The sequence below is a fragment of the Crassostrea angulata genome, chromosome 6 (genome assembly GCF_025612915.1).
Source record: "Crassostrea angulata isolate pt1a10 chromosome 6, ASM2561291v2, whole genome shotgun sequence".
Taxonomy (NCBI): Eukaryota; Metazoa; Mollusca; class Bivalvia; order Ostreida; family Ostreidae; genus Magallana; species Magallana angulata.
This window is the reverse complement of record NC_069116.1, coordinates 36,256,785-36,281,024: the sequence shown is the minus strand read 5'-3', so window position 1 is coordinate 36,281,024 and position 24,240 is coordinate 36,256,785. Positions and strand designations below refer to the sequence as shown.

Genomic DNA, 24,240 nt, shown 5'->3' with positions numbered 1-24,240 from the left:
AAACTTCAATTGTGCTTGCGTAAATTGGAATTCTGGGAAGGATAGTTTCGAATAAGTTATGAAAGAGGTCAGGTTTTAGGTCAAACTGCGCATTGACTGTCAATGCATGGGTTATATATATATATATTTACACACACACACACACACACACATCTCCTAATCTCCTAACTCTCATAGCAAGATTAGAAATAATATATAATTTATATTGACAGTGGTGACCATGAAATTCAAAGAGCAATCTTAGAAAAGTTACAACTTTGCGTAATAAGTAGGTGTGCAGTCATACATTCTATGTACACCTCTACATGCTTGTCTCCTCACCTGCAGCCATAAAACATAAAGGTGCAAACTAAATTGCACATGTATATTGTGATTGGTCTGGAAACTGTATATCTCGTATTTTACTCGATTGTGTATTCACTTTTATCCTAAAATTCATATTCCACTGGCTGACTTTCTCAGCTTTTTAAAAAGCTAACCTTGTTTGAAATATACTTTAATAGAAAGGTTGAGATTTCAAACTTGTACAGGTACATGAACTTGTACTAGGGGAATCACCTAAATTCTTCTCGTTCTCTAAACTTGTAGAGTGTCATCTACCGGTACACGAAAGTACAAACTTGTAGCTTTTACACATAAAAATAATCTAATTGATGAGTAAATATATTCTTGTGATACACGAAATAGATTTTTAAACTTCATTTGCATGAAGGTTGATATTAAGAAATTCACTATTTATTTGAAGTTAAGGTCACGGTATGGGACATCTGTCAATATTAATGTGGATTAAAGCGCATTATAATTTAAATACTTTCACCGATTTAGAATGTTCAAATTTTACAATATTTCACCAAAGAATTTGTTTTAAATTTTTTGGAAAGGTAAAAATTCTAAAATCTCCAGCTAGATTCGAACTCATGACTTACAGATTCGTAGTGAAACCTCTTACCCACTGCGCTACACTGCTAGGTAATAATTACAGTAAAGTAACTATTTATAAAATTAAACTTGATTTTATTGTTTATTTTGATTAATAGTACGTCACAACATGGACGTGTCCCATACCACCTTTAAATTACGTAAATTCATGTCACAAAAGTGCGTCGAGAGGCCTTAAAAGTCATCAATCGCCTTTCATATCATAAAAAATTTGTATTCATAAATACAGAAATAGTCAATGAATGTTTATTTTTATAAATCATTTGATTAATTTTGTATCTGTAATGTTGCTGGCACTTTGTATCTACGATTTTTGAAAGTGTAAATTGAGACATGTAGTTGGAAGGGGGGAGGAGGGAGGAGGGGGCATAAAGTCAGACCATATCAATTGACAAAAAAAATCAAATCGAATGAACCAATTTATTTAAATAAAATAGAATTCTATGTGATATAATTTAAAAGACTATCTAAATAATTGTTTTAAAAAATAGATTCCGAAATATTTTTTACAAAACATGATTTCTGGGAGAAAAAAAAAACAATTTAGGATTTCTGAACAGGACGACATTTACTCTATATATATTCCTATGTAAAATTCAACCCCCCCCCCCCCCCTTTGTGGCCCCACCCTACCAAAATCGAATAAACCAATTTATTTAAATAAAATAAGATTTTATGTGATATAATTTAAAAGACTATCTAAATAATTGTTTTAAAAAATAGATTCTGAAATATTTTTTACAAAATATGGATTCTGGGAGAAAAAAAAAATTAGGATTTCTGAACAGGACATTTACTCTATATATATTCCAATGTAAAATTCACCCCCCCCCCCTTTGTGGCCCCACCCTACCACTGAAGGTCATGATTTTCACAAATTTATACCTACACTACCTAAGGATGCTTCCACACAAGTTTCAGCTTTCCTGGCCAAATGGTTTTTGAGAAGAAGATTTTTGAAAATTCCTAATTAATTTCCCTTGTTAAAAGGCCTGATTCCTAAATTTCGGTTCATAACTTTGAATCCATTTAGCCTAATAATGCTTTGTGCCAAGTTTGGTTTAAATTGGCCAAGAGGTTCTTGAGAAGATGTTGAAAATGTGAAGAGCTAACAGACGGACAGACATACGGACGACAAACAAAATGTGATCAGAATAGATTACTTGAGCGTTCGGCTCAGGTGAGCTAAAAACTAAACCTATTAACATTTGTACCAAAACTGCTAAAATGTTATGATTCTGATTTATAAATAAAAATTACAGGGGGCTAAAAAAAAAGAAAATCATTAAATAATTCAATGTTGATACATTGCTATGTGTGTAGCGACAAAAGAAAAACAAAGAGCAGATTGGGGATCTGATTTTATTCAGATTGGTGAAAGAGAGACTTCAATGCCAGAGACAACGCATTGCAGAGATGAGAAATGTCATTTCTTCGAAAGGGGAAAAATGAGCAAAATTGCTCATCAGATAATTCATCAAGATTTAAACTTGGACCTTTTACGTCACCTTCTTTAAATTTAAAAGAGTAGATAAAAACAACAAATCGTAGTCTTCACATAAAGAAGCAACATCTAAAACATCTGCCATATTTTACGTATATATATGATGCAGTAAATGTAAATGATGTCATTTCTGAGGTTACAATAACAAAGGGCGTAAAATTTACGTACATTTATATCGTGCATTTATATTCTACTAGTTATGAAATCTCAACTGATAAATTACAAAAACGGGAACATGTAGTTATAACACACATACACGTACCCGTACATGTTTTAATTCTCAACTTATCTAATGTGTTAAAATAAAATACATGTATATTTGTAGGATCTAATTTTGATTAATTGTAAATCATTTTCTACATGCCAGACCTTTATCTTTTACCACTGTTATTAAATGACGGACTTGCATTATGCAAAAATAAAACTCTTTTAACAAGTAAAATATTTTAATCTGCAATTTAGAAAAATTGGCTTTCAAATATTTCAAAATTACATTAACTCCAAAGTGATTTGCAGTACATGTATTTCAAATGTTTCATAGTTTACAAGACCCCATATGACTGACTATTGTAAAGAATCATTATTAATATTAATTTATACGAAAGCCCTTCTAAACCATCTAATATGTCCTTACTTATACATGTAACTAAATTCTACAAATTGTTTATTACACTAACTGATTTATGTAGTTTTAAAATTACCTTCAATCTCATTGCTTTTATAATTTTCTGTCAGAACATAAAATGATAGGTACATTACATGCTCTGAAAACTCTGATACCTGTACTTTAAAAAAAAATCCAGTTAACCATCCCCATTTTAAAATGAAGATTCTTAAGACTCGATGCTTGCCTGCACGAAGAAAGAGATGTACATAAATGATAATTTCAATTAAAGCACTTATTTTCTTCATGCTGGCAACAAAAAAGATGTCACAATCTGTAATTTGCATTTTCAGAATCATATTTTAAATTTTCAAACAGACTGTAGTGTACATTTGGTACAGACCATGAAACGTGCTACTACACGAGTTGCAGGGTTCAGTACGCTCTTTGAACGGTACGGTTTGCTTTGTTGAACAGTACGGTTTGTTTTGTGAACGGTACAGTTTGCTTCTTGCATGGTACGCTTTGCTAAAAATAGCTGCATGCTTTGTAAACTGTTTGTGCGCTTTATTAATGAGGTAGGCATGGCCTGAACGCTTTGATTTTTTTCGATATAATTTTGTTTAGTTTTTGCCCAATTGATTTCAGCAAGGTGGTAATTATGACAAGCATTCTTTTCTTTACTTATACAATATGTTACTTATGTATTTCAATTTAATTAAAATCAGAACTTATATCCGTTTCCCCGTTTTTGATACGTTGCCTGAAACGAACATGTATTATCATTGAAAACTAGGAAGTGGAGGGTAGTTATAATTTTGATTTGTCTTGTATTATTCGCATTTAATTTAAAATAAATGTAATTATTACAACTGTTTGACTTTAATCTAATATATTTTTGTTAAATCAGTATTAATTCTGTCAATAATTTTAACAAGCTTCTTTCTATTTCTATACATGCACTTGTATTGAAGTCTTTAAATTTTTCTAATCTACTTAAAAATCCTATAAAAAGTGCCCCGACTTTATTCCAATAAGTCTTTTGCTTCCCTTATCCTTGTCTTAATTTTCAGCTAGTTGTTATCTTTACAAGCATCTTTCTATTTCTTTATTCATAACTTTTCTGATCATTCTTTATTGCGTACTGTGGCTGATCAAAATCCCGTGGTAAATGAACGATGTAAAAATACACGCAATTAATAGATAAACAATGAATGTCGGATTTTATTCATTTAAATAATGATTCTATGATTTTCTGCACTTGTTCGTATACACAGATCACACCTACATGTAACCCGTCATCGCTTCTCTTATCTAAAATAACATCATGTGTATAGTCATGATATGACTTCTAGTATAAGTTCTTGTTATTCCATTAAATTATACATGTACACTTAACATATTACGATGTATACACAACTGGATATACACAATAAGTCAATATGTTTAAATAGTGATATATATCATTTTGTCAGACAAGTGTCCACTCTTCACTGTATTTTTGCGATTTAGCTGACGTTTTACAAATGCTTGCTAACCTGTTTATATTTCATTTACCTTTTTACTCACATACTTGTTGTATACAGGACATGGAAAAATACCCAGTAATCAATAAATGAATGTTAAAAGTGATAACTATATTAAGAATTTATCTAGTAACCAAAAAAAAAATACGACAGTGAGGGAAAGAGACTCTGATCGCCCGTACATGAATTATAATCATGAAGTCGGGTGGAAATTATTGTTGAATAATAAAAAAACCACTCTTTTAAATAAGGATTTAAGAAAACATTAAACTCTAACATTTTCATTCGATAATTTTCTTCAAGCTATGTAGGAGGAGCCAAGTAGCATGTGGCGCATATGGCGTGATCAGTGTACTGTTATACTTAAACTGATTGACAGGCGGAGCACGTGGAGTCCTGAAATAAAATCCCACTCAAATGACCGACTATAGAAACCTAAAGCGAAATAATAAAGTTCAGTGATTAAACTTAAAGCTATGTATATTCCAGTATGTACAAAATGTTAAAACATTTCATAACAAGATATCTGTGAGCCAATGCTCACTAGTGATACCCCCGCTCTGATGTGAATATGCAAAATAAGCAAAGTCGACATTTAACAGAAAGCTGGCATCCGATTGGTACAGAAATATATCCCACAATATGGCATGCCTAAACAAATAGTGTGTTAAAATTTCAAGCATCTGCGATAAATAGCTGCTGAGTAATCTTTGAGGAAAATTTGTTTGAAAATTTTGGCTAAAATAAACAAAGTACTCATTTAACAGGAAGATGACGTCCGATTGGTACAAAAATATATCCCACGATATGGCATGCCTTAAAAAACACTGTAAAATTTCAAGCATCTCTGATAAATAGCTGCTGAGAAATCTTTGACGAAAATTTGTTTGAAAATTTTGGCAAAAAATAAGCAAAGTCATTATTTAACAGGAAGTTGACGTCCGATTGATACAAAAATATATCCCACAATATGGCATGCCAAAACAAATAGTGTGTTAAAATTTCAAGCATCTGTGATAAATAGCTGCTGAGAAATCTTTGACAAAAATTTGTTTGAAAATGTTGGCTAAAAATAAACAAAGTCGTCATTTAACAGGAAGTTGACACCCGATTGGTACAAAAATATATCCCACGGTATGGCATGCCTAAACAAATATTGTGTAAAAATTTCAAGCATCTGCGATAAATAGTTGCTGAGAAATCTTTGAGGAAAATTTGTTTGAAAATTTGGTTAAAAAATAAGCAAAGTCGTCATTTAACAGGAAGTTAACGTCCAATTGATACAAAAATATATCCCACAATATGGCATGCTTAAACAAATAGTGTGTTAAAATTTCAAGCATCTGCGATAAATAGTTGCTGAGAATTCTTTGACGGAAATTTGTTTGAAAATTTTGGCAAAAAATAAACAAAGTCGTCATTTAACAGGAAGTTGACGTCCGATTGATACAAAAATACATCCCACGATATGGCATGCCTATACAAATACTGTGTAAAAATTTCAAGCATCTGCGATAAACAGTTGCTGAGAATTCTTTGACGGAAATTTGTTTGAAAATTTTTGTTAAAAATAAACAAAGTCGTCATTTAACAAAAAGTTGACGTCTGATTGGTACAAAAATATATCCCACGATATGGCATGCCTATACAAATACTGTGTAAAAATTTCAAGCATCTGCGATAAACAGTTGCTGAGAAATCTTTGACGAAAATTTGTTTGAAAATTTTGGTTAAAAAATAAGCAAAGTCGTCATTTAACAGGAAGTTGACGTCCGATTGGTACAAAAATATATCCCACGATATGGCATGCCTTAACAAACACTGTGTTAAAATTTCAAGCATCTGCGATAAATAGTTGCTGAGATAAATGCGACAGAAATTTTTGTTACGGACGGACAGACAGACAGACGGACGGACGGACAGACGGACGGACAGACAGACAGACACACAAGGGTAAAACAGTATACCCCCTCTCCTTCGGAGCGGGGGTATAAAAATGGATCAAAATAGTATTACCACGAATTGTGTGAACATTATTATTTTACGATGTTTAAGAAATCGGCGATGCAAGTTTTTTCGAAAACCAAAGACATGACTAAGGTAAAGTTAAGAAAGGAAATTTAATTTAAACATTTTTGTAACAGTTTTAATCAAAATAACAGCGTAAAATTTAGTACATGTATGTGTTATATAATACCGTATTAAAAAAATCTGGTAAAATATTGAACTTATCTGGTCAGCGATAATCTCCGTCCGTATTCATCAAAAGATAATAAGTTAATAAGCCGTATATGGAAGTTGCACGCTTATCGCACGGTACGGTACACTTTTTGGACGCTTTGGGGCGGGTCTTGCATAAATTATCTTGCATGCATTTTTCACAATACGGTTCATTTTGTGAACGGTACAGTTCGCTTTGTGAATGGTACGGTTCGTTTTGTGATCGTTATGGTTCGTTTCTTGCAAGGAACGGTTCGTTTTAGAGGTGTAGTAGCACGTTTCAGGGTCTGTATATAAGAGTTTGCATCATAAAGAACTATTTTGTCAAAACCTTACTGAGTGATTCCAGAACACGGAAGCATTCGCCAGTGGCCAAATCGAGGCAGGATTTTCCATCGTTGTTCTTGATGTCATAGCGACCCCCAGCATCAATTAGTAATTGCAGGCAGTCTATATGGTTTTCCTGAGCTGCATAATGAACTGAAGTGTTTCCTGCCAACAAGTCTTTCTTGTTTGGATCTCCTGAATAAAAATGGCCAAACTGAGGCATAGAGAGATGCACCGCCTATAGCCAGTACTTGAACTACAGCTGATCTTTAATATCTCAAAAAGATCACGAATATGACAAATTAGGCTTAAAAAAAAAAGAAATACAAAAGGATTCCAGATATGGAGGTTTGAGAAAATAAAGAAAGAGTGGCTGGAATCAATCAATTCAACATGTCCATGCTAATCAAAATATCCAAGATAACTGTATTTGTATTTGCCAATGGCTTATGGCTAGCATTACATGAACAAAATTTTTAATATGATTATAGTTATTTCTACAGATATAAACCCAATTTAAAATTTATAACACTAACTAAAAAATAAACATAGGTAATCAAAGATTACAGAGCTCATCGTGACAGGCATCACCTTTATGAGACCACCTTTCTCATATTAAATGAAAATCATTATTAGAGTGATCTTTATTAAAATATTGTAATAACTATAGTTTATTGTGGTTTGACACAATATTATTACTTATTAGGTTAGTTACTGACTCACTACGGAAATATATTGGGTTGATCAATTTCATAGATGGCGAGGCGAAGCCGAGCCGTCTATGAGATTGATCAACCCAATATATTTCCGTAGTGAGTCAGTAACTAACCTAATAAGTGTTTTGTTTTCCCGAGGACTATCAAGCGACATAATTATTCAAAAATAACTATGATCTACGCAAAGCCATGTACACAATGCATAACATTTCGTCCAATTTAACTTATTTAAACTCCTTGAAATTTTCAATCTCACCTTTCAAATGCTCTTTAAAAATCTTTGCTTCCCCCATGTTTACTTACAATATGTTTTGTTGCTATTCAATTTTAAATGTTTTCTCCCTTTACTCAGCAGCGAGTTTAGCAAATTTCGACGCTGCCATTTTGTTTTGCTCCAGACAAAACAATGTGACGTCAATATTCTAAGGGCAACTACTCTAATTTTAAAGAATGTCAAAGGGCAACTACTCCAAATACTTTTAGAACTTACGGCATGCGGTTTATGGATTAAATACTATGAAATGTCGAAATGAGTAAGCAAAGCGTCGGCCAATGACGGCCATATTGCCTAATATTATTTCTCAACGAACAAATATAGAGATATATGAGGCAATCACGTGCTATGTTTAAACCAATGAAAGAGTGACATTTCAGTCCAAGGGAAAACAACAAATAATATCATATGTAAATTTCACACTGTAATGTATAATACAATATTTATCAATACACAACTGTACAATACAATTTTGCATCATATGATAAAATATAATATTGACAATATGGTATCAAATCATTTGATATGACATTGTATCTAAATATGATATTATGACATCATGATATTGTATCATATGATACAATATTGTATCATGTAGTGTGATACTATATTGTATTATATCACATAATGTCAAATCATATAATTCATATAATATTGTATCATTTGATGATTATAATGAAGTGTATGATATAAGATTGTATCATATGATACAATATTGCATTATGATATAATATTAATATTACATCAGATGACACAATATCACATTATTTAATAGAATACTGCATCATATCATAAAATATCATAAAATATATAATACAATAGTGTATCACATCATACTGTACAATATCATAACAAATGATTTAATATCATAGGAGTAAGGATCACAATATATCATGTATCAACAATCATTTCTATCAAGCAAGTTTGAATGAGCTAGAACAATGTTTTCATAGCACCCTTGAATAAGGAGATCAGGCTCTCTATCTGAAGCTAGCCTTATGTTTCAAATCCAAAGTTACCAGAACCATGTTTGACAGGACACCTTTTTTTCAACATTCAAACCTGCATTTAACTACTCATAAAAATTACACCTGCCCCAGCATCAAAATAATCCAGATCAGGGACTGTATCTGAAGCTACCTCTATTTACGCATCCATAGTTATATTAACTGTTTGACTAGGTATGAACTAGGGATGGCAATCTCTAACTGCATGGTTAACCAGCTACATGTACTTGGTCGCCTTGGCCTCACCATCTATGAGATTGATCAACCTAATACATTTCTGTAGTCAGTCCTTAACAGACCTAATAAGTAATAATATCAATGATAAAATAATATATAATACAATATCATACTATACAATATTGTATCATAATATACAATACATGTACTATGCATATGAACATCATGATACAATATCATATAAATGAACAAAAAATAGAATATCATATTGTTTCAAATAACTTTTTACAATATATGATATAATATTGTATCATATAAAACAATAGTGTATCATATCATACAATACTATATCATAGGAATCATGTCATATTATTAATCTCTAAAAAACATGTGACCTGTTCCAAAAAACTAAACGTCATCCAGCATCCAAAACCTATGGCCCAGATTCAGCATTCATGCCTTTCAGGTGCATCAGTATCATATGATGCACCATCCATCCAAGTTTTGTGAAGTTAGGACTAGTAATAAATAAGATATATTTTTTAGCATCCTTGATAATGGAGATCAAGGACCTTATTCACAAAGCATACATAAAATAGCGGGTCTGTTAACTTCCCCGCTAAACTTTACGTTAAACATTTTGGTACCAAGTGCATCAGTATCAATAGATACATATAACTTTAACCAGCTCTTAAAACTTTAACCTCCTCCAGCATCCAAAACCTATGGCTCAAGTTCAGCATACATGCCTGTCAGGTGCATCGGTATCATAAGACGCACCATCCATGCAAGTTTGGTGAAGTTAGGACAAGTAATAACTAAGATATATCATCAGAGGGCACCTGCTCTAATAACTTTAACCAGCTCCATAAATCTTAACCTTCTCCAGCATCCAAAACCTATGACTCATATTCAGCTTTCAAGCCTTGTCAGATGCATCAGTATTATAAGACGCACCACCCATGCAAGTTTGGTAATGTTAACACCAGTAATAACTAAGATACAGTAAAACTTTTCTAATCCGTCTGAGGATGGTTCTAAAAAATTTGGCCGGATTAAGCAACATCTGGTTTAAAGAAAATTGTTTTAGCATTTAATGCAGTAGATCTTGATCATCTATTCGTGCAATAATTTCAATTTTTCTGAAGTATAGACCTCTGGTGCTGATTTTCATTTTCATTTTCATTTTTTATGTGGAAAATAATAATTGCATAACGGAATAAGTACAATGGAAACACTTTTTCAATCAAATCATCGTGATTGATAAATTTTCCAACACCCGAATAACCTATTAAGTTCAACATGAGACAAGTGCATGATTCACCGGAAATTGCTAAACAATCATTGACCACGCGAAAAGTCAACAGGTGGCTGATTAAGTAATGGCGAGAACTGTTTTAATGCAGGAAACAATGGATAAATATTCAAATACACAGGACTTTAATAAAGAATGGCTCATTTTGAGAGAATAAAATGTGACTTGTAAGTGTAACCATACAATGCTCATTTCAAACGACATCAGCAATCTTACTCCCGTGGTAGCCAGAATCATGGCTTGAAAAAATTGGGGTGAAGTATAATACGCCACCCCCACTTTTGATCTAATTTTGGCTGAAAAAATGCCTATTTATTTAAAACAAGACTTAATGGTATAAACTGAAATGAGTTGTTAGTTTGGATTTATATTCACAGTTGTTATTAATCAATAGCAACGACAGAAAATTTATCAATAATTGAGAAGTAATTATGCCGCATAAGGCCGATCTATAAGTGGTCGGATATTGGGAGATAACTCTCACTAATTATATGCAGTCGATTCTTTTCATCTTGGCAAGTTAACATAATAGACAAGATCCGGATTGCACAACATTTTTAAAACATAAAATGATAGAAATTATGTCAAGGGACTAAATGATTTTGCCGAATTGGATAACATGCTTAAATGCCCTACATCCAGATTAACAAGTTTTACTGTATAATCATCAGAGGGCACCTGCTCCAAAAACTTTAACCAGCTCTAGAAACCTTAACCTCTTCCAGCAGCCGAAACCTATGGCTCAGATTCAGCATTCATGCCTGTCAGATGCATCAGTATCATAAGCAAGTATGGTGAAGTTAGGACCAGTAATAACTAAGATATAATCATCAGCTGGCACCTACTCCAAATACTTTAACCAGCTCTAAAAACCTTAACCTCTAATATTTGAAATTCATGGCCCAGATTCAGCATCCAAGTCTTTCAAGTCCATAAGTAGGTCCAGATGCATGATCCATGCAAGTTTGGTGAAGATAGGACAAGTAATAACTTAGATACACTGACCTGCAACAAAAACTTTAACCAGGGCAAGAAGCTGAGGCCATCCCCCAGATTTCATCTCGGTGAGCTATAAAGTTGTATATTTTAATGCAATTTCATTGAAAATTTCATTTTATATCTTTCAAACATTGACATCTGAAGTTACATGTTAATTTATATATGGAGACACTTTTAAGGCCCTGGAGCTGAGATTGGAAAGGGAAATTATAACTTAAATATCTACAGAATATTCCTATTGTGCCTCTTGTGGCATTAATTACAGATAAATAAGAAAAAATAACAATATACACAAATTTGTGTATTTGGATATGAGTAACCAGTTGGAACAATTTGTGATTAACCGTTTAGTGATTCTGCAATTGATTGCCATCCCTAGTTTGATCAGAATTTACTTCTTTTTGCAACCAGCTCCACAATCTAATTAAAATTAGAAGTTCCATCTGCTCCTTGGTGTTTGATATGTCATGACATTTCAAAAATCGAGGAGTGGATGGAAGTTCTAATTTTGATTAGATTGCCAGCTCCAAGACCCTACCAAAATTTGAGTTGTTCTAAAATCTTGAACCTGCCTAAGCATCTAGATATTCAAGATCACTCCATATCTGCCTACCTCCATGATTCATTCATATAGTTAAATCCCTAAGTAAGTACATGAACTATAATTTACATATACATGTGACCTGCTCCAAAAACCTTAACCTCATTCAGCATCCGAAACTTCAGCATCAAAGCCTGTGGAGTGCATCAATATCACAAGATCATCATCTATCCAAATTTGGTAAAGATTGAACCAATAACAACTAAGGGCACCTGCTCGAAAAACTTTAACCAGCTCCAAATCCTTTAACTTATCCAATATCCAGCATCCAAAACCTTAGTAATGGCTCAGATTCAGCATTAAAGCCTGTCAAGTGCAAAAATATTACAAGAAGGACCATCCATGCAAGTTTGGTGAAGTTAGGACCAGTAGTTACTTGGATAGAGTCATCAAAAGGCACCTTTCAAAACTTTCAACCTGCTCCAAAAACCTTAACCTCCTCCAGCATCTGAAACCTATGGCTTAGATTCAGCATTTAAGCCTGTCAAGTGCATAAGTATCATAAGACACACCATCCATGCAAGTTTGGTGAAGTTAGAAGCAGTAGTAACTTAGATTTGGCTGATGAAGGGCACCTGCTCCAAAAAAATTAACCTGCTTAAAAAAACCTTAAGGTAGAATACTCCTCTGATGAGAGAGATAACTCTCTTATCTCACTTTGTTTCTGTTAACTCACAATTTTTAACATGTAGCTACAAGGAGGGGTGCTGGGCCCACATTTATGTTTTGGAAGGCGACACTTATTTAAATTCACATATAATATAGAAAAATGAAATTTGAATGGAGAGAACTGCACCTTAACTTTTAGAAGGGGACAAAAAAGTATAGAAAACTTAATTACAAACAATAACAAGAAACTTATCATTTTGATCCAATTTTTATGAGGTAATATCTATACCCCTCCCCACATAAAATATTTATATTTTGTTCTTGAATGTACCGGCAACTAAATTGTGTGTACTAGTACAGTACATGAACAGTACATGTTTGATGTTTTAGGCCAGAGAATCTAAATTAGATGGAAAATTTTCATTTCTCTCTTTATAGCTGGTTCACAGATGTCAATGTATTATAATGAAAAAATAAAACATCAGATTATGCAGAACCCTCTGTAATAACATTTCAACTGTCTAAAATTGAATAAGGGTTAAAACTTTTCTAATTTCTGAGAAAGCAGATATGGGTAAAAAAAACTATCACATGTTTTTAAAGTCTAGATTAATATATATATATATATATATATATATATATATATATATATATATATATATATATATATATATATATATATTGAGATCATACCAATTACTTGGAAATCATTCATATGATCCACTTTTTGTGTTTTAACAAAATGCTCTGTTTACATTTTTAGCATTTCTAAAACATACGGATTAATTAAGAACTATATATGGTATGATTCGAATTTGGCCCATGAATTCGCTATTTTTCAATTCTTTCTGGTACAATAAATTATTGTGATATTTTATTTAGAAGAGTTGTTATAAAATATATATTTTCACCTATTCATTAGATGTATTTGCACTTACTGGCAGTATTTGACGTCAGAAGTGTCGATATTTTCATAATTCAATCAAAATCAGTCAGAAATTGATATTTTTCTTATTTTTTTACGAATGGCAAGGGCCATTACTCTGTCGAAAATTGCTCGATCGTAACCAATATCGAACTTGACCTAGATATTATTTAGATAAACCTGTACACCAAATTTCATTTCAATATGTTCATTCTCTGCTAAGAAAATGAGCGGAAACTGCAAATAACTGCAATTTTTCTACGTCCAAGGGGCATAACTCTGTCGAAAATTGCTGAATCGTACCCAATTTTGAACTTGGCCTAGATATTATCATGATAAACCTGTATACCAAATTTCATTTCAAAATGAACGGAAACTGTTGGTGGAACAACCGACCGACCGACAGTCACCGACCGACCGACACCAGCAAAGCAATATGCCCTCCCTTCTTCGAAGAGGGGCATAAAAAGGAAAAATCAGAACACTATAGCAATTTTCATATACATGTACTGTATTTGTAAAACCTTCAATATCTTATGATAAAGAATAATAACTTTTGCTGATTGAAGTAGTTTTTGTTACAATGGTAAAATTTTGTTTTTTCTTTTCACAATGTCTAATTTTCTTCATATCATGATTAGACATGTTACAAAATTTTTAAAAATCGAGCAGAGCTTCATCACTTCAACTATGTTTCATTTGAATCTATTGATAATGACTTTGATGAAAATCAATATCAAGAATTTCAGAAAATATAATTATGGTAAAATTAATAGCAGAGAGACATTACATCTTAACCTACTCCAGCATCTAAAATTCATGGCCAAGATTCAGCATCCAAGTCTTTTAAGTCCATAAGTAGGTCCAGATGCATCACCCCCCCCCCCCCCCCATGGTTTGTCTCGGAGAGCTAAAAATACTTCAATCTTATATTGGATTAAGAATCTGAATAAAAAATGCATCTAGTCTCTATACCTTTCTTTGATAACAGTAATTTTACAATTTCACTTTCTCCATTACTAGATGCTTCATGTAGTGCACTCCATTGGTACAACCCTATGAGATTGGGGTCATAACTCTGCTGAAGTGCGACCTTGACCTCCTCTATGTCACCATACCGAACAGCTTCATGTAATCTAGTGTCAAATGCTCCCTCTTGGCTTCCCATAAAATCTGAAAAAGAAAAATTTCAAAATAATTCTCTATGTATAATTTTGTTGACAATAATGGCTATCATATAAGTGTGCTATTATATTAACAGTACCTGTTTGGGAGGGTAACAGTTGAAATTGACACCCCGAGAAAACCATTGTCAGCCGACGCGAAGCAGAGGTTGACATTGGTTTTCTCGGCGTGTCAATTTCAACTTTTACCCTCCCAAACAGGCACTATATTTATTTTATAGTACTGAATGTCTTAATTTTAGAGAAAGTTTTACTGCTTTAAAGGAGCATGGTCACGATTTTGGTCAAATTTTTTTTTCCAGTTTTGATTGTTCACCAACTAAAATTTGAGTGTCAGTTGAAGAGTTATATATAAGCAAGATTCAGAGCTCACAATTCTTTGCTATGTAAACATGGCTCATGCCATTTTTTTGTTTACATTGGAAATCATACTAGTAAAAAGTCTGCTTTAAGCTGATCTATTTCTCTATCTGCTAAATTGTTTTGAACATATAAAACACTTACCCTATGGAGGGTAACAGTTGAACTGTTATCCTTCCAAAGAGGCACTATAATTTATTTTGTTATACTGAATGTCTTAATTTTAAAGAAAATTTTACTGCTTTTATATAGAAATAACGTGAATTCTACAGCGAACTGTACGCGCATAATTTTCGTGCGTGTAACAATTTGTAATGTTACCCGATGCTAAGTGCGTTGCTAACGCTGAGGGTAATAGAACGGATTATGAACTGCATCTTAACCAATCAGATTTCAGTATTTAACATGAAAGTATAACAAAATGGATTATCAACTGTGTCTATATAAACCAATCAGATTTCAGTATTTAACATGAAAGTATAATAAATAAAATTACTTATAACATTAGATGTGTGAGTATTGAAGCAATGTGCATTTGTGTAAGTGAATGAGTGACATGTGCATATTATGTACAGTTGTGCCATATTACAATACAAATCCAATTAACCAACCAGTTGTACATTAATATTAGGCACCTGGCACATTGGACGTCCTATAGGTCACCTTAGATTATATTTACAATTATATATAGTTCAATTATAACTAGTTAGTACATTCTCCACAGACTCTTTCCATATTTTCGAGTAGTAATTAATTTGTAATATCATGCATGTTTCCAGCATCTCACCTTGCTGAATCAGTTGGAATTAACTCAGAAGCCAGCCTACATCACTGTTAAAAGACCAAAATTGATGTTAATCTGTGAACTTAAAGAACAACCCTGGCAATGGATGATCTCAGAATGTCAAAAATGACATAATTTAAGTCTATTGTGATCTAATCAAAGAAGACATGAGTTCATTAGCCAACCCAAGAGTAAAGAGTAATTCTGGGTGCTCTGTTATACCGTTTAACCCATCACTGACCAACTGTTTGGGGATGATCTGGGGGAAAATGTTGAAGCTATCACTGAAGCAAACAAGAGATGTTTGTAAACACTTATGTCCCCCTCCCTTGGAAGCATCCATGAAAAAAATTAACGGAAACTGCAAATAATTGGAATTTTTCTAAGTCAAAGGGGCATAACTCTGATGAAAATTGCTCAATTGTAACAAAAATCAAACTTGACCTAGATATTATGATAATAAATCTGTATACCAAATTTCATTTTAATACATGCAACCTCTGCAAAGGAAATGAATGGAAACTTTTGGTGGAACGACCGACAGACAGACGGACAGCAGCATAGCAATATGCCCTCTCTTCTTCAAAAAGGGGGGCATAATAACATTGGGTCAAAGATCTTGGGTAGAAGCAACAGACCCGAGAAGTGGGGCTTCCCAAGTCAGAAAACCAGGGTCAAAGATCCTAAAACCAGACCAACAGGCCTCAACCTTTTTTAGGCCAGCTAGCGCACTTTCCAAGGGTACAAACAGAAAATGCAAACAAACAACAAGCTGACAAAGAAGTAAATCAGGCAGTGTCAACTTCAGAAAACATGAGCGAGTTTCTAATATCTCAGAAAATTTTACTGTAGGGAAAATTGAATGTCATTATGAAAATTGGAAAATGATTTCAAGTGATTCAAATTTTTTTGAAGGTTACTCATTGACAAATGAATTTTAAAACACAGCTTTTCAATGCAGGAATCCCAAACTAATTAATTTCAACGAAACTGATTTAGAAATCATTGATACTGAAATCAAAACACATAATTTAATGAAAGAAAATTATTGAAGAAGTTTCAGATCATAACAAAAACAAATTTATTTCAAACATCTTTGTCAGACCAAAGAACATCGCTCACCTGAGCAACAATGGGCATTCAAAAGATATTGTGCCATATGGCCCCTCGGTAGAATAACAAAAAATGAATATTGTAAAGTATTCAAATTTACTGTGGCAAATTTATTCTTAGTACTAATTAATATTCAGATTGTAAAGTGTTAAATATCTCTTATCAATTTCTCATTTACCGTAAGCCATATCTACTAGTATCTTTATGCCAGACCCTTGATTACCTTTTAATTATAGTGATAATTAGTTAATTGTCTGAACCCGTTATAATTATTTAATATTATGTATTCCCTCCCCACACTGAGGAGGTAGATTTTTCACTCCCCACACTGAGGAGGCACTGTTCACAATATAAGAAGGTGAAAGTACCAGGAGTAACAGTGTAGTGTGTAGTACATGTAGTAGCAGGGCAGTGTAGCAGTAGCAATGGACAGTGTAGTAGAAGTAGTAGAGCAGTGCATTAAGAGAAGCAGTAGATAACAAATATATTTGGATTGGATTTATACATACATGACATACATGATGTTCTTATGTGGATTATTTCTTGTACTGTGAATTGTGTGGATTGTTTCTTATGTGATGTGTAGACTTTGTGCGTAGGTAATATGTAAATAGATTAGTAAACTCTTCAACAACTTTTCAATACGAAGACTTCATACATTCATTCGGATCAAAGTTAAATGTGTTGTAACTCGGCAATGTTCAGTCCCCACTCACGGCGGAGAACATGTGCTACATTACACTTATATTTGCATACACGTAATCTTTGACATTGTACCTTTATGGAATACTATTTTTTAACCCAGAATAAGAAAATCCTACGCAAAATAAAAAACTAAACATTTGGTAGGGGTACACTGTTAACTAACAATTCCCTATATACATGTATTCGTTCTGCCCCCCCCCCCCCACTTTATACAGCGATCAAAATATATGAGAGCATATAGGTACATTTTCTTCCTCAACTACTTACTAGTTATTGTATTTTTTTAAAAATATAATAGTTATTGTATTTTATTACAAAAAATCCTATAGATGTGAAGAAGAAAATTGTACCTCAATGCGCTCAATTGGAATGAAAAATGTTGTCACGTGACATGTTAAAGAGCTATAAAAATCAATGTTACAGTATTGCATGCACATCACTCTATTTTACTAAGGCCCACCCATTATTTTCATCTTTATTAAAAAAAAAAAAAGGGCTAAAAACCAGGATAATTTTCCGCTATAAAATTTTCTTAGGAATAGCGATAATTCCTTTATCCCCGCAACAGAGATGTGTCAAAACTATGGAAACTGTTTTAACGGTGTCGTTTTTATTTACTCGTGTCTGAAAAACTATCAAATTGATGTAGATTTCACATTCATTGTATAAAAAGGGGGCCCCAGAGAGTAGTTATATACAGCATATCATCCTTTAATTTTTTTTGTACAAGAATTTAACATTGAGCGAGACATTTCTAATGATCAACCAAAATTTCGGCTTCAATCGTAGAATTATAAGCATGCAAGATACAGAGCTCACAATTCTGCTAGGTTTGAGTCATATTTTGTTCACATGAGTTTATTACATTCAGCTTAAGATTTTTAACTTGGTATATTTTCTATTCAGCATTTAAAATGGAAAAAAAAAGAATGGCCTCAGATCTGTGTACAAACATAGAATTGTGAGGAAATCTCTGTGTCTTGCTTATAATTCTAAGCTTAATTAACACTCAAATATGGTTAGTAAATAGAAATTGTAAACAATTAATCATAAGAAACATGCACTAAATCAAATAAAGAGTACAATTTATTTTTCAAAATTAATGAATCATTTACATGCAAATATACCTACATATTTCCGTCAGCGATATTGAACTCTACTTAGACTGAATAAACTCGAGAAAATGCTGAGCTGATCTCAACAAAACACATTGCATTAATCTACCATTACGCAAAAGGTCTCATTACAGAAAAGAATGCCATTGAACTTCCATTATTTCTGCACTTTATTTCTGACCATTGAAACCTCATTGCTTTTCCAGTTACCAAGATGTCACATAAAATGGCATTATATATTGTCTACCAAGAAAAACCATTGAATTTCCAGTTTCTGGTTAAAACACAGTGAACACTCAGTGAAAGTCCATTAACTGAAACACCATTGAAAATGAATACTGATGCAAATTAGATTGCACCAGTTAAATGATGTCATATCTGATATATCTTTAAATGCTAATTAAATTAATGGAAAAAGGATGGTTTACACAAATGCATTGAAAACCCATTGATTTTCCATTTGATTGCTTTATAGAAGATAAGTACTTGTCAAGATCAAGTTGCATCATAAGATAACCCTGAACATTTTGCAGAATACTGACCCAGAGAAATCTCAATATAGATCAATTCAGCTATATATTACATAACTTTTTTTTCAATACATCCATGCACTAGCTGCTTGCAACACTTAAATCACTTGATAGTGTATAAATGTTAATCAGTCTTTACACAAATTTGTATCAAATCATGATACAAGTGTTAGGAATTTAATATTAAAAATATTACCTCATTGTGATCACGAATATATATTGACCCCAGAAAAAGTTCCATAAATTCACTGTATAAATATGCCACAAAAGAGTAGGATGCCCAACAATAACACATTTTCCTTACAATGAACATCACATTTAGGCTCCAAGATGAACATTCAAAATTTGCAACTCAACTCCCTGTTATGCAGTAATGTTATTTTCTTTAGTGGTCAGTTTATTTGGCAGAGGCCTGTGAGTGACCCAGACTGGCAACTCAGCTTGAAATACAATGTAAATCTAGAAATGTGTATAAGAATTCCATTTAACTGCTCCTGAAAATAAATGGTATATTTTACTGGGAAACAGTAACATTGAAGTTTAGGTGAAATGGAAAACTGTTGTTTCAATGAGAGTTGCAGGCCATTGAAAATGCAGTTATCTGAAAACTGCTATTTAACTGGTAGGTATAAAACGAGTGCGGGACGGTTCGCCCCTAAAGACCTTTCGCGCTGAGACGTTTCGCCCCGAGATGGTTCGCGCCTATTAATTATGTGGTAACAGTAAATTGATATCAGCATGGAGAGCCTCCAAATAATGAGTTATAACACCTTAGGGTAATTAGAAATTTGATTCATTCATTCATTCGATCTTTATTTCCCCCTTGCGGAGATTTCATGTTGTAAATTACAAAATATAAAGAAAATCAGTCAATCGTACAAAAATAGGAAATAATTGTGAAGACAACGTATATACATATATAGTAAGGAAAATATTTATAAATTGTTACATTTGCTCTAAGAGTAATAGAGCTCTATTGTAGCATGCTGCTGCACTACATACAAATTTTGCGCAACTGCAGATAAATTTTTTCTTGTTTTCTTTATCAAATAATGTTGTGGGTTCAAATCCCCCGAGCAAAATATAGTATAAAACTTCATCTCTTAGCTGTGAAAGCTCTACGTATAAATGGACATCAAAATTATTGATTAAACTGTTGTAAAACGAATCCCTAACAAAAGCTGTGGATGGACACCCCAATGCAGCATGCTGAAATTGGTTGTTGTAAGTGCATTGACATATTCTGCAATTTTGGTCTATATACATGGGTGGAATGGTCCAGAGTTTCGCTAGTAATCTAATAAATGGAACTTCATCGAATGAAAATTCAAATTTCCAGAGTCTGATAGGAGAGACTGTATTGTGAAAAACTTTAAACATTCGGAAATCTGGGTCATTTTCCGTGCGACTTCTCCATTCCTCAGTATGGTGATTATGAATCGACTTTTTAACTATAGTTTTCCAATCCTTTTTTTCAGGGAAATTGCCAGCTTCAAGAAATAAATGTAAATATTGAAGTAAATTATATTTGGCTAGAATTTCGTAAATATCCTTTAGAAATCCGGAAAATGGTTTGTTGCCGTCCTGTAAAAAGGTAAATGATGTCATATAGAATATAGGTACCGGAATTACTTATCCCGTGATTAAATATAGAATGTCAAAATATCAAGTATATATATATATATATATATATATATATATATATATATATATATATATATATATATATATATATATATATATATATATATATATATATAATATTTGCCTGAAAACATCGCAATATATATAATAAATAATATAGGTGCGAAACGTCTCAGCGCGAAAGGTCTTTAGGAGCGAAACGTCTCAGGGCGAAACGTCAATAGGGGCGAAACGTCCCGTTCCCGTATAAAACTGGTCAGATGAAGACACAAGAAAAATAAATGCACAATCAATGGTATCAATGAAAACTGGAAAATCAATGAAAGTTCAATGGAATTTCAATGGAAAAAAGCCAGTTCTTTTCTCTAAGGGTCATACCGAATTACCGATAGAATGAATTGTATTTTCAATTAGTACTTTTTTAATACATCAGATTAATTTTCCTTAATTTGTGCAGGTAAACAGTTAACTATAATCTGATTTAGCGAAGTCTCTGTTTGATTTGATATGTAAAAATTACAAGATACAGGCAATAGTTCTCAGGATACAAAGCATATAAATAATGAAAACGAAACGAAGATCAAAACAAGTAACACCACCGTCATATGTGAAAACTGTCAACGCATTTAAATATTTAACCTCAATTTACTTCACAAAATTGGCACCAATGTATTTTGAATGTTTCAAAGATTCCCTTTGTACGCGAACTGTTGCACAACAAACAAATTCATCATTATCAGATCGACCTGTTTATCATATGTCATGGCATCTTCACCAGCCAAGGGTTTTCGGTCCACTTTGCTCCCCATAAACGGGAGCAAATTTATGGGGAGCAAAGTGGACCGAAAACCCTTGGCTAGCGAAGATGATGTCATGGCTGCTATAAACAAAGAACCTCGTTTTAGAAGTATGGAATACGAGTCTTGGTAAAATGCGTAGGCAAAACCGCGCCGGGGCAAAATAAAAGCCAGGGCAGATTGGCAATCGTCAATTCAAAATACGTACGCATTGTTTTGCAGCAATATTTACAGCAAATACAAATATACTGGTCCGTAACATATCCTAGAAATTTTACTGAGATTGGCAGATTAATAACTGCCAATCTTTTGTTTTGCCCTGGCCCAGGTTTGCCTACCCATTTTACCAAGACCCGTGGAATACCAAACCCAAAGCCATAAACTGATTGAAACATGACTTCCCTTTATTATTATTTTCGTAATAACTCAGTTTTGAAACAGAATTAGACCATAATTTTTTATTTTATATTTTCCTTTCCATAAGGATTATTAAATTTATGATAAATTACATTGAATTTGACTCAAGATTTTTTAAAAATGCACCCCCCTTTTTCTACAGTTTCAAGGTTTTCTCTGCTTTAATTATTTTTTCAATTTATATTTGCCTTCCCATAAGAATGCTTTGTACCAAATTTGGTTGAAATTGGCCAAGCGGTTCTAAAGAAGAAGTTCAAAATGTAAAAAGTTTACAGACGGAAGGACAGACGGACGGACTGACGGATGGATGGAACAGGGTAACAACAATATAACCGAACTTTCTTTTAACCTGCTCTAAAAACCTTAACCTCCTCCAGCATCTGAAATTCATGACCCAGATTCAGTATCCAAGTCTTTAAAGTCCATAAGTAGGTCCAGATGCATCATCCATGCAAGTTTGGTGAAGTTAGAACAAGTAATAACTTAGATACAGGACCTGCAACAAAAACTTTAACCAGGTGCGGATGCTGGAGGTAAAGCATAAGCTCCCCCCGACTTCGTCTCGGTGAGCTAAAAATCAGTTTGTATGTCACTTGAGTAATTGTGTGCTTTTATAACCATTGCCGCAACATAACTTTGATAGTATAATATGTATCATTCCATCATGTGTTTCTGATAGTCATGTGTTTCCGATAGTTTATTTTGGTCATGTGAGTTTTCTCCAAAATGACATCATTTTCTTAGTTACTTACGACACTGGACGTACAGAGTCTCCTTTTGATTTTATACATCTGACTACCCAAGTTATGCTGCTTGCAAAGATTTATATCACTGAAATGTAACGTTTGTTTACACAAGATAACCCATAGATTAAGAATCTTTTTAAAAATAGTTACCCGATTAGACTTCCACAAGGGTAATTGTGACGTCATAAACAGTGGATTTTTCCGTAATTTTCATAAAACTGAGCAGAAGAAACCAGGCCTTGGGGCCATAACACTTAGATAAGCTTACTTTTGATCTAAGTCTCACTTTTACAAAAGGAACCTATAGTGGAAAGGGGACACTAATAGATCAATAGTGAGCTCGTCTAAGATTTATGGCCCAGGGCCCAGGCCTAGGGGTCATAAAACTTAGACGAGCTTACTTTTGATCTAAGTCTCACTTAAGTTTTGGTGAGGGTATTGGCGATGGCCACGGGTTGCCCCAACTTGGGCAATTAAAATTCACAGCGGAAACGGATTTTTAATGTAAAATGACGAAGTTACAACCCTCTAAACTACAAAGGCTACTGTGAGAAATATATGGGTTTTACCCCCAAAGATTGCGGCCAAGGGACATAACTTTTGTAAAGTGTGGATTGGTCTATTAAAATCTCCACACTTCAACTGAATTCATTTTTTAATTTTTCATTCTTCGTCAATCAACAGCCTAAACCTACGTAATGTTTAATTATTGGCGTAAGAACACACAGTGGAATATTAGAAATGTATCCCATGAGTGATATCCACCGTATATATTGAGATAAACATGTGATAAATTGTTTTACTTTATTGCGACTGAGAAATTTCGAACTTAAAAAGATCCACTTTAAAAACTGTTAAAAGTAAAGCATGTTCGCTACATACATTGTAACCTAAATATGAAAAAAAAAATATAATATAATAACTTACCGTTTCACAAAATCACATCAAAAAATTTGGGGATTTATACCAAGTTACGCATCGTTGGTTGTGTAACCACTGACGCTATATCTGAAATTAGAGATATTCGATACACCTTTGGGTTTTACTTATTGATTATCTTAAAATCGAAACGGGCACCGAAAGAGAAAGTGCATGCTGGGTA

General features: G+C 33.1%; 1 protein-coding gene across 4 annotated transcripts in view; it reads right to left on the bottom strand.

The window, feature by feature from the left end:
• LOC128190080 (ankyrin repeat domain-containing protein 36B-like) overlaps nucleotides 1–24,174 on the bottom strand; it is a 34,683-nt gene extending 10,509 nt beyond the window's left edge. Inside the window, exons 1-4 of one of the 4 annotated variants that reach the window (XM_052861985.1) lie at nucleotides 24,066–24,174; nucleotides 14,719–14,916; nucleotides 7,130–7,315; nucleotides 3,145–3,171 (exon numbers count right to left, since the gene is read on the bottom strand). In XM_052861985.1, coding sequence (XP_052717945.1) covers nucleotides 3,145–3,171; nucleotides 7,130–7,315; nucleotides 14,719–14,911 — 406 coding nt within the window. In that variant the 5' untranslated portion in view covers nucleotides 14,912–14,916; nucleotides 24,066–24,174. Of the gene's footprint in view, nucleotides 1–3,144; nucleotides 3,172–7,129; nucleotides 7,316–9,201; nucleotides 9,395–14,718; nucleotides 14,917–16,074; nucleotides 16,162–24,065 lie in introns of those variants that run through there. The other 3 variants (XM_052861986.1, XM_052861987.1, XM_052861988.1) reach the window with 3 other exon arrangements.
• Nucleotides 24,175–24,240: the final 66 nt, after the last annotated feature.